The following is a 12,024-nucleotide window of genomic DNA, read 5'->3' as shown; positions in this document are numbered from 1 at the left end:
AAATAACACAATTAAAGGAAGCTACACCAAGTGGTGAACAAGATGAGACAACTAGAAAGCATGCCAAGGAAAGACAAGCTAAAATTAAGGCACAAAAGAAAGCAAGCACTTCAAAATGAATCCTATTAATGGCACTAGAGTAAATTAACAAAAAAAATCTAAGATTAGAAAATAAAACAAGATGCAATTAACAAGAGTATATGGTTGGACAGTTTTGATAATGAAAAATACAACAAAACCGAGAGCACTTTGTTCACAAATTTCACTCCTTTTGGCTTTTTCTTTTGTTCTTTCTTATGTTTTTCTTTTTGTAAATTCTTACTTCTTTTTATTTTATACAACAGGAGTTTTAATGCCTTTTACAATATGTATAGGTCTCGATCTCAATGAGAAAAGAGTTACACAAAATGTTTCACAAACAAGAGGTCCACAAGTGCTTCACAAAATTTGTACAAATCTTTAATAAAATTCAAGCACATTTTTCCTTTTTTTTCTTATACTTTTAAGACACTTTGAACCTCTATTTTTATCTGTTTTAAAAGGTTAAAAATATGTAAAAGATTCAGCCACAACAATTGCACAAAGGAACCTAGGAAACAAGTAGTGTTTAGGCAATTTTCTTGACAAACTTCATCATAGAAACCTAACTCTATGAATTTGCTAGAACTAATAGCAACTATGAACTCAAAAATGAAATTCAAAAGCACATTTAGGTCAGCCACACAAGAATATTGAACAAAAAACTGAACCAAGTATATTGACACAAAATAGGTACAATAAGCTATTCTAGAAATTTATGACATGTGAAAGGACTACACATGACTTCTAGACAAAACTTTAATGATTAAAAATCAAAAACACATGCTAATGAATATTGTTTACTCATGGGTTTAAGGAACAATGAAAGGACTCAAACAAAACAAAACTCACAAGCACAAGAATCCTATAAGCACCACGATTTGGTTCAAGAATCAAGGAACAAGCAAAGAAATGAACCAAACAAGTAATGAGACATATAGATTTATCAATATAATGTACAAAAATTAGATCTAATCAAGAAACAACACAAGACATAGAAATAGACAATAGATGATCAAAAATGATTAGAAGAGAAAGGAACACATAACCTCAAGAGCAACCATGGCTCTGATACCAAAAAATGATGGAAATCACTTGTAGGAGTGATTGTTGTACTCTTCCAAGCTCCATCTTCATTGTCCAATCTTCTCTTGAGGTCTTCAATGGACGTTCATGGATGAAAGTTCAAGCTCCAAATCTTGAAATAGAAACAACTAAGGTGCGGATTCTTCTTGAAGAAGAAGAAGAAAGGTTGAACCAAGGCACAAAGGAAGGATTCCATTGTGAATGTTCTTAAGAGGAGAGTGTTCTGAAGTTCAATCTCATATGTCAAAAGTGATTACAAAGGTAGAAGAAAGACTTATATAGAGTAGGGAAACTTGTGTTGCAAGCTAGGCTAACTATGTTTCAAGAGAACCATGGTTAGCTTAACTTGACCGACCTAGTTGGTTTAGGAGGCTTGTGGAGCAAGCTTCTAACTTAGAAGCTTGGGAAGCAAGCTAAGTTAGAAGCTTGTAGCATAAGCTTCCAAAGTGTGCAAGGCAAGCTAAGAATTCGGCCAAGGAACAAGGCTAGGCAGCCAAGGCTCCAATTTCCATATTTAATCCAATCCAAAAATTTTGAATTGGTTTAGTTAGGTTCACCAAATGGTGGTGAGACCTAGCTAAATCAATTCCTTGGAAAATATGGAGAAAAACAAGCCTAATATGTAAAATTTGGCCTAGGCCCAATTTTGGCCCAATTACTAGTTGCACCTACACACCTAACTATTTGTCACCCCACTTCTACTACTGAAAATACAAAAATGAATGACCCTTAATACAAGGTCAAATAGAGCAAAAGTCTCTAAGTAACATACCCCAAAATCTAAAAGGAATATCCTATAAGAAAAGAAAGAAAGTGTCTTACAAATACAAAGGAAAAATGAACCTATACAAAGAACTACTATATATATACAATCATATGAAAGGTCTTTAAAATTAACCCATTCCTCTTGGGTCCTTCAATGTATCACCTCTTGGTCTTCTTGGCCTTGACATGATTCCATCATTTATTGATGAAAAGAAAAGTATTATAATATAGTTTCTTTTATATAAATGAAGACATTTAAATTGTAAGTATCTTATCATAGTGATAAAGAGACTTGATGCTCGTGTATATTGATTTAGAAAAAATAAAATAAAAATTATATAGTTAAAAATAAGAAAGGAAATAATATATATAGAAGTACCTATAAAATATAATAGAAGTTAAATGACAGTAGGTGATTTGTGATTAGAGATTTAATAGTTTGAAGTAGTTTTAAGAGTAAAATAGTCTTTAAAAAGTGGATATTGAAAGCACAGCCTCATATATCTTTTATATATAGTATGTGACTATAGATATAAAATTACAATAGCATTTTTAATATATAATTAAAAACATCAAATAATAACTAGTAGTGAAAAAGGAACTAAGTGTCTCCAAGAAAAAAGATGTGTAAAAAAATAGTTATTTTTAATAAAATGAGAAGTTAATTTTTTTTTCGAGAAAGTTATTTTTTCTAATATAAAATAAGGGGTGTAGGTGTCTTTGAAAAAATGGACACCAAATAAGTGTATTTCCTTATATAATAATAATAATAATAATAATAATAATAATAATAATAATAATAATAATAATAATAATAATAATAATAATATATTGAGAATATCTCATTTTAATGTCTACTTTCAAAGACAATTATACTTCTATATTGTATTCTTTTTTTTTTATAATATATAGTTAATGATAAAAGAAGAAAAAATTACATTAGGTAAGAACCCTCTTTATAAATAATAACTACTAACTTGGGTTTTTGTTACTAAAATAATTAACTTTTTTTCATTAGGTAAGAAGAAACTTTTTTCATACTAGTAGTAGTGGTTGTCGTAATAGTAATAATTATTTATAATATTTTTTTTTTGTGCAAAACAATCCAATAACTAAAGCACAATTAATTCCAACTATAATATGTATTATTAATTAAGTAACACCTAGTTAAATTGAAGGGTTACATAGATAATGGACTACTGAATATCATTGTACCCTTTCAATGCCTTCTTACTTTCCATTTTACATTTTACACATGCCACTTGTAGTTCTTCACGGCTAACATGTATATGCAACTCAAAGATTTAAGGGTTGATGCATGTTAAAGTTTAATTTTTCCGTAAAATTGTGTAAAGTACAATTTGTAGTCTGGCGGCGCACGTACAATTTTATTCCAAACAAAATATGATTTTTTTTAAAAAGAAAATTGAAATGAATTTCACACAGTTAAAAGTTTATAAGTACAAATTTTCTTGTTTATATTTATTTTGTTTTTGAGTTAAATACATCAATCCCACTATCTCTTTATATACACACAAGCAATAATCAAACTCAAAATATTTGATGACAAGTTTTTATTTTACTAATTGTACTAGCCTTGCCAAGTTGCCAACTTGTCGTCCACCAAGTTATCAACTCGGTCAAAGAATCACCAACCTGACCAAGTAATAAACCCATTATTGTCGAGTTACTCAGCTTAGCCTTGGAGCATAGACATCAGGACATCACGTCGGCCCAAAAAGTCCATGTCATCAGACAAGTAAAATTACAATCTGATCACCGCACTGCAATCACGAGGTAAAACCCTAAAATTGCCAATGTGCCGGTAGACAGTCAAAATCCTAAAATCACCGAGGTACGCCTGCTATATATACGAGACATCTACACTATTAGAGACTAACTTTAGCATCGGAGTCTCTTTTGCAGGTACCACCTCCATCTTGGAGCGGACAACCTGCAAACTAGTGGAGGCTCACCAATCTCATCAAAGAGATCGTCACCGATCCAATCTCAGGTGAGAAAATCTTGGCGCCCACCATGGGGCCGAAAAGAATTCCCCTTTTTCGGCCAATCTTATGGTTTCTACCCGAAGCCATAATAGAAGAGTAACAGACGAAGCAACGGAGAATGTACCAAGGATGGAAGGAGACGCGACAATTCGGCGCTTGGTCGAGCAGATCGAGCAGATCCAGCGGCAAAATACCGAAGCCCTCGAAGCCATGCATGCCCAGCACCAAGCTGACCTAGAGGCTCTACACGCAGAAAATGAGCACATCCATTCCCAATTTCACCAACAACCCCCTAGCCAACCTCCTCAGCAAAACAATGACCATGAGGAGGAACACCAATCCCCTTCGTCGCCGCCAATGTCACATCGATCACATGCACCAACACATCGCTCTGGTCATGAGGTCAGCCATGCAAACATGCAGGCTTTCCCACATCAGCTGGGTGTCAAACGCCACCCATTTATCGATGGAATCATGGAGACACCTCTCCCCTTAGGTTGGAAGCCCCTAAACATCGATCGTTACGACAACTCGTTCGATCTAGATGAGCACATTAACGCGTACATCACGCAAATGAACCAGTACACTAATGACAACGCCCTAATGTGTCGGGTTTTCCCAACCTCTTTGAAAGGCCCTACACTCACTTGGTACACTCAATTGTCGACGGGATCAATTGAAAATTTTGAGACCTTGGTAAGGCGATTCACAACACAGTACGCGACGAGTCAGCCCCATCACGTCACATCAGCTGCCCTGGCCAACCTCAGACAAGGCGAGGATGAGCCATTGAGGAAATTCATGGAGCGATTCGCCAATGTGTCCATCCAGATCCACAACCTCAATCCTGAAGTTGCCTTGCACTCCATGCTCATGGCATTGAAACCAGGACCTTTCATCGACAGCCTTTGCCGAAGACCTCCCCCCGATATGGACGAGCTCCGAGCTCACGCAGCTGGGTATATCCAAATGGAAGAACATGCCGAGTTCCGTGAGGCAATCCGTGGAAAAATGCAAGGTAAGCAAGACCAAGGTCACAAGGACAAGTTGAGGAACTTGAGCAGCAACCAATTCAAGAGACCTCGGCATGATAGAGGTGGGAAGTATGATTTTTACACTCCCTTGAATTCACCTCGGGTATACATCCTAGAAGAAGCTAGCAACACCGAATTGATCACTCTCCCACCACCTGGGCACAGTTCTAACAATGTTGATAGAACAAAACATTGTCGATACCACTGGAACTACGGTCATACAACTGAAGAATGTCGATCGTTCAGGGACCGAATTGAAGAACTTGTCCAGGGTGGTCACCTCAGCCAGTATGTCCAGACGTCCCAATCTCATAGGGGAAGCTACTAGGCACAAGGTAGAGGGCGTGGACGATGTCGGGGACCCAACATCCGAGCCAACCAACCTCCTGGGTCTCGGCAGAATGACGGCGGGGCAGGCCAACCCGAGGTAAGTCAAAACACGGAAACACCTCCTCTACGAGGAATCATTAATACCATTGCAGGTGGATTTGTCGGAGGCGACCCAAGCAGCTCGGCGCGCAAAAGACACCTACGGAGCATCAACAATGTCCATGTTAGCACCTCGGCCCTGTCGCGTAGCACATCGCCAATTACCTTCACGGATGACGACTACGTCGACATCTGGCCAAACCAAGATGATCCCATGGTCATTGCGGTAAAAGTAGCCAACTAGGAAGTTTACAAGACACTGATTGACCAAGGGAGCTCGGCTGATGTCTTATATTGGCCAACGTTTCTAAGGTTAGACATCTCTCATTCTCTTATCCAATCCCATACAGAACCCCTAGTTGGTTTTGCAGGTGAATGAGTTCACACTCGTGGCTACATAGAGTTGCTGACAACCTTCGGGATACCCCCTAACTCAAAAAGAACAATGGTCAAATATCTCCTCGTCGATGCCAATACATCGTACAATATCATTATTGGCAGACCAACGTTGAACCAACTCGGTGCCATAGTGTCCACCCCACATTTGACAATGAAGTTCCCAGGAAGCAATGGACACATAATCTCCATCAAGGCAAATCAAAGAATAGCTCGGCAGTGCTACGTCGAGAGTCTGAAAACATCGCCACCCCCAGCCGAAGAACAACACCAATTTAACACCCCTGTCATGGATCATATCTCCCTAGCCGAGGTCACTGATCTCAATCCAAGATCAGAATCCAATGATAGTCGACCAAGTCCCATTAACGACCTAGTCGACTTCCAAATCGGCCAATTACCCGGGCAGTGCACAAAGATAAGCCAACAATTGCACCCTAAGCTGCAAAAGAAACTCATGGATGAGATCTCCAAGAATGCCGACCTCTTCGCGTGGCCATCATTGACATGCCAGGTATAGATCCAAAACTCATTTGTCACAGGTTGGCGATCCACAAAGAAGCCAAGCTAGTGGCCCAAAAGGAAGGTTGGAGGAGAAAGACGAGATGCTATCAACGTTGAAACTCAGAAGCTAATCAATGCGGGCTTCATCAGGGAGGTAAGGTACACCACGTGGCTAGCCAATGTGGTCCTTGTAAAAAAAAAACTCAGGAAAGTGGCGGATGTGCGTCGACTACACTGACTTAAACAAAGTCTGTCCAAAAGACACATATCCCTTACCAAGCATTGACAGGTTGGTAGATGGAGCTTTCAGCTATGCTCTCCTCAGTTTCCTTGACGTATACTCCAGGTACAATCAAATCATGATGTACCCCCTGGACGAGGAGCATATGGCCTTCATTACTGATCAGGCCAACTTCTGCTACCGCGTAATGCCTTTCAGCCTCAAGAACACAGGGGCCACTTATCAACGATTAATGGACAAGGTCTTCCATCAGCAGATTGGGAGAATCATGGAAGTGTATGTAGACGATATGGTCGTTAAAACCACATCGGCTAAATCACATGTGGCCGACTTTGCCGAGGTGTTCGGCCAAATTAGAAAACATAACATGCGCCTGAACCTAGAGAAGTGTGTTTTCGGAGTCCAAGGTGGATGTTTTCTTGGATTTATGATCACAAACAGAGGAATTGAAGCCAACCCTGAAAAGTGTGAAGCTGTCATATAGATGCATAGCCCTCAAACTGTCAAAGACATCTAGAGGTTGGCAGGCAGACTAGCCTCCCTCTCACGTTTCATACCCAGGTTGGCAGAAAGAGCAGGACCCATCTTCAACTTACTACGCAAACCCAAAATTTTTGAATGGGCCAACTAGTGTGAAGAAGCCTTCAAGAGTTTCAAAAGTTTCCTTGCAACCCCACCAATCCTGCAGAGGTTCGATCATCAATCCGACCTCTTCTTGTACTTGGAAGTGGCTGAAAACGCAATCAGCATCATGGTGGTACAAGAACGTGACAAGAAGCAAACTCCCATATATTACATCAGCCGTGTTCTCCAAGACACCGAAAAAAGATACCAAACAATTGAGAAATTGGCCTTAGCACTAGTCACCTTGGCTTGACGTCTCCGACCTTACTTCCAAGGTCAATAAGTCATAGTAAAAATAGACTACCCGATCAAACAAATACTGAGAAAGCCAGAACTCGTCGGGCGCATGATAGCATGGTCAGTTGAGTTGTTCGAGTTTGGGATCAGATATGAAAACTGGGGCCCTCTAAAGGCCCAATGCCTGGCAGATTTCGTGGCCGAGCTCACCCCAGCCTTGGCCGATAATGAACAGGTCCGGACCTTACATGTTGATGGATCTTCTAACACTAAAATAGGTGGTGCAGGTATCATTCTAGAAGGCCCCAACAACATTACCATTGAACAGTCTCTAAAATTTGGGTTCAAAACCACCAACAACCAAGCCGAATATGAAGCGCTGTTGGCAGGATTGAGGTTGGCGCAAGACATTGGGGCACGAAAGGTAAGATGTAACAGCGACTCCAAGCTCATGGTGGAGCAGCTTAGCAGCGTCTATCAAACCAAGGACCCATTGCTACAACGGTATTACCATGAAACATCCAACCAGATGACTTCCTTCGAGAAGTTCACAGTACACCACGTTCCTCGGGAGTAAAATGCCAAAGCCGATCTCTTGTCCAAGCTGGTCAGCATGAAGCACCCTGGACAACATCAGACCATCATTCAGGAAACCATCAACTCCCCCAGCCTGCATGCCAAGGTCGTCAACGTCAACGACATCGAGGATAAAGGATGGATGACCAACATCTGGAACTACTTACAAGATGGGATGCTACTTGAAGACAAGGTTGAAGCCCGTAGAACTAAGGTAAGGTCGGGCTAGTTTGTTATTATAACAGTAGAGCTCTTCCGTAGAAGCATTTCCACCCCCCTGCTCAAGTCCCTAACGAAGTCTTAGGCAAGTTACGTCATCAACGAAATCCATAAAGGCATATGCGGCATGTTGTAACACCCCAATTTTCAATAAAGTTATTATTATTATTATAATAATAATTATTATTATATGGTATTTGGTCATAATTATTTTAATAATTATAGAAGAATATTATTTTGTACGTTTTAAATAATTATTGTTTTGGACAATTATTTTGTACGTATTAAATAAGTATTTTTTATTAGCATATTTAAATAAATATTTATATGTTTTAAGAGAAGGTTGATTTTATATGATATTTTGTTATTGAAATTATATTATTATATTTTGGGTCAGAAATATATTATTATTATAGAGGAAAAATATTTTATAATATACATGTATTTATTTTATTTAATTATTTTGAGGAAAAAGAGAAGTGGGTTAGAAGAGAAGGAAAATGGGTTGAGTTGACCCGGCCCAATGGATTAATTTTAAGGAGTCAGGTAGCGTTAACCCTATCTACCTCATTTGCGTTCTGAAGGGTTAGGAAAAAAAAAGAGAAACAAAGAGCTCTAAGGAAGAGCACTCAGGAACGACATTAGATCACACCTTTGTCTTCTGCTCATCCAGGTAAGGGGGGAGTGAGAAACCTCGCTCTGGGTGTGGGATTGTATGCTGGGTAGTGGGATTGGCCCCCAATCTTGTGTTTGCTGTATTTTTATGTATGCTATGTATGAGGGATTTCTCCCAATTGTATCTGTTTTGCTTATTATTTTTCTTATATGCAATTAATTGTATGACTTGAGATCTCTATGGGTTCCTATGGGAAACCCTATGAGAAAACGGGCAAAATATGAATGTTTTCTATTTTGCCTTCTGATTACTTTGTTATGTTTCTTGTTGGATGTGATGCATGAGTATGTGGTTAATTTTGAAAATAAATATGTTTTAATATGATCTAGAGTGCTCTATGGGTTCCTGCGGGAAACCCTATTAGAAATAGGCAAAATATGAAATATTTTCTGTTTTGATTTCTGATTTTTCTGTTATATTCCTTGTTTGATGAGATGTAAAAATATGTATTTAATTTTATAAATAAACGAGTTTTGATATAAATTAAAGTGTTCTGTGGAGGCTTTGTGAATATGATGATGTAAAGTGAAATGTGATTGAGACATGGGATATGAAATGTGATAATGAAATATGATGACGAAATGCGATATGTGATATGACCATGGGAAATGATAATGTGATATGAGAATGCATAGAGTCTTGATTGACATGCATCATTTGCATAAGTGTTTTAAGGATACGATATGGAATACACTGCCAGAGAAGGCCCCCTAGTGTAAAAGTTTTGGGGATTAGTCCTTGGGGATAGCTCGGTTTGGAAGTCCCAGTCTCGCCCATTGTGTGCATGGGATGTATCTTGTGCAGCTTAGCTATCCTGACGAGACTCTGGTAGTATATCCTTCTAGTGAGAGTGCGCAGAGGGTGTGACCCGGCATGTACTCCTAGACTACTCTTCGTGTATTGCTAGCGGCAATATGCCATGTGATGTTTTACTAGCGCCACATGCATGATAATGTGAAGTCCGTGTCCATGAATGTGCATCCTTATTATTAAATGATGATAAATTACTATTTGTATGACTTGGATGATTGAATAAACTATTGTTGTTGATTGATCTATGAGGTAACTGTATTGTTTGTATTTGGCTATCCGGTGTGCGTTCCTACACCGTGAGCCAGAGTGAGATGTTTCTCACTCCCTTCTTTTGTGTTGTTTCTCTTGTTTGATATACAGGTGATCATCAGCGTGAGGCTGAGGATGTTGGTGATGAAGCTTAGGCTTCTATGTTGGGTTTTGCTCTGATAGGACATGTGACATCGGGACATAGATAGGATTGTTTAAAATGTTCTTATTAAATTATTTTGGAAAATTCAGTTTTATTTCTTTGTAATTTTACTGGCATGTTATTTGGATTAAGTTTACGAATGTGAACTTTTTACCCTTACGTGGTTGGAAATTTGATTTTTATTGATGAAAAATTCTATTTTTTTATAATTACTGTATATGTATGTTGGGGTAGAGGGTGTCACACATGTGCTCCGGTGCACACTCTATGGCTGCTCGAGTGATCCGAGCTGGCTACTATTGGCCCATATTGAAGTCGGACTGTAAAGACTATATACAAAAATGCACAGCTTGTCAGCAATTCAGCAATGTACATCGGCTTCCACCAGAAATCCTCCACCAAATGACGTCCCCATGGCCCTTCGCCCAGTGAGGAATGGACATTCTAGCACCCTTCCCTCCTCTAGGGGACAACTTAAATTCCTAGTCGTTGCGGTGGATTACTTCACCAAATGGATTGAAGCCTGCCCGCTTGCCAAGATCACCTCGGACAACATCCAGAAGTTTACCTGGAAAAACATCATATGCCGGTATGGCTTGCCAAACTCCCTTGTCACCGATAATGGGAGGCAATTCATTGGCCAAAGCTTCGAAAGCTTCCTCCAAGAAATTGGAATTAAGCACCAGGTCACCTCCGTTGAACACCCATAGACGAATGGCCAAGCTGAGGCCGCGAAAAAAGTCGTACTCCAAGAACTGAAGAAAAGGCTAGGACGAGCTAAGGGACAATGTGTAGACGAACTACCAAGCATTCTTTGGGCATACCACTATACCCGACAATCAACAACACAAGAAACACCCTACAGGTTGACATATGGCTCTGACGCCATGATTCCAGTCGAGGTTGGCGAAGCGTCTCACCGAAGAATCGCCTTCAGTGAAGAACAAAACAACGAAGAAATGATGACCAACCTCGACCTGATTGATGAAATAAAGGAAGAAGCCCGAATCAGAGAAGAAGCTTGTAAACTCTAAGCTTCTAGGAGATATAAAACCAAAGTCAAGCCATTAACATTTAGAGTTGATGACCTTGTCTAGCGACTACGGGGAGAAGCAAGAAAAGACCCCTTTGAAGGGAAATTCGCGGCCAACTGGGAAGGACCATTCAGAGTCATCAAGGTCCTCAATAATGGTGCATATCGTCTGGAGGAGCTCGGCGGCAAAGCTCTCCCAAGAACCTGGAATTCCACCCATCTCAAGTTTTATTTCTCTTAAATTGTAAACTCCGGTGATGTACTCTTTTTCCTCCTCAGCCTTTTTTCCCAATAAAGAAAAGAAAAAGGTTTTTGGCCGAGGAAGGTTTTAACGAGGCACACCTCAGAAATAGTCAATAAAAGCAACTTCATTCTCGTATATCTCCAGTATTAGTATATAAATCGTACTCGCTCACCAAAGGTCGAGTTTGAACCTCCAAATTAAAATTATAACTCCAAGGTTGAGTTCGAACCTTAAGGACAAGGTTGAGTTCGAACCTCCAAATTAAAATTATAACGCCAAGGTCAAGTTCGAACCTTAAGGCCAAGGTCGATTTCGAACCTTAAGGCTAAGGTCGAGTTCGAATCTCCAAATTAAAATTACAACGCCAAGGTCGAGTTCGAACTTTAAGGCCAAGGTCGAGTTCGAACCTCCAACTTAAAATTATAACGCCAAGTTCGAGTTCGAACCTTAAGGCCAAGGTCAAGTTCGAACCTCCAAATTAAAATTACAACGCCAAGGTCAAGTTCGAACCTTAAGGCCAAGGTCGAGCTCGAACCTCCAAATTAAAGTTATAACGCCAAGGTCGAGTTCGAACCTTAAGGCAAAGGTTGAGTTTGAACCTTCAAAAATTACAAGTTTAAACATTGGTTCAAACTTTGATGCTAAGGT

At 39.5% G+C, this 12,024-nt stretch overlaps 1 protein-coding gene across 1 annotated transcript; it reads left to right on the top strand.

Annotated features, from left to right (window-relative positions):
* The first annotated feature begins 7,512 nt into the window (after window positions 1-7,512).
* On the top strand, window positions 7,513-7,980 carry LOC145956339 (uncharacterized). Its single transcript, XM_083071927.1, has one exon. It carries the CDS (start codon window positions 7,513-7,515, stop codon window positions 7,978-7,980), a length of 468 nt encoding a protein of 155 aa, XP_082928053.1.
* The last annotated feature ends 4,044 nt before the right edge of the window (window positions 7,981-12,024 follow it).

This window comes from Cajanus cajan, chromosome 3 (assembly GCF_000230855.2).
Source record: "Cajanus cajan strain Asha chromosome 3, NIPB_CcT2T_4, whole genome shotgun sequence".
Lineage (NCBI taxonomy): Eukaryota > Viridiplantae > Streptophyta > Magnoliopsida > Fabales > Fabaceae > Cajanus > Cajanus cajan.
The sequence above is the reverse complement of the archived record's forward strand: the minus strand, read 5'-3'. Positions and strand labels throughout refer to the sequence as shown.

What these genes read in the sequence shown, in the direction of transcription:
- LOC145956339 (XM_083071927.1), top strand. Translation starts at nt 7,513, where the DNA reads ATGATAGCATGGTCAGTTGAGTTGTTCGAGTTTGGGATCAGATATGAA.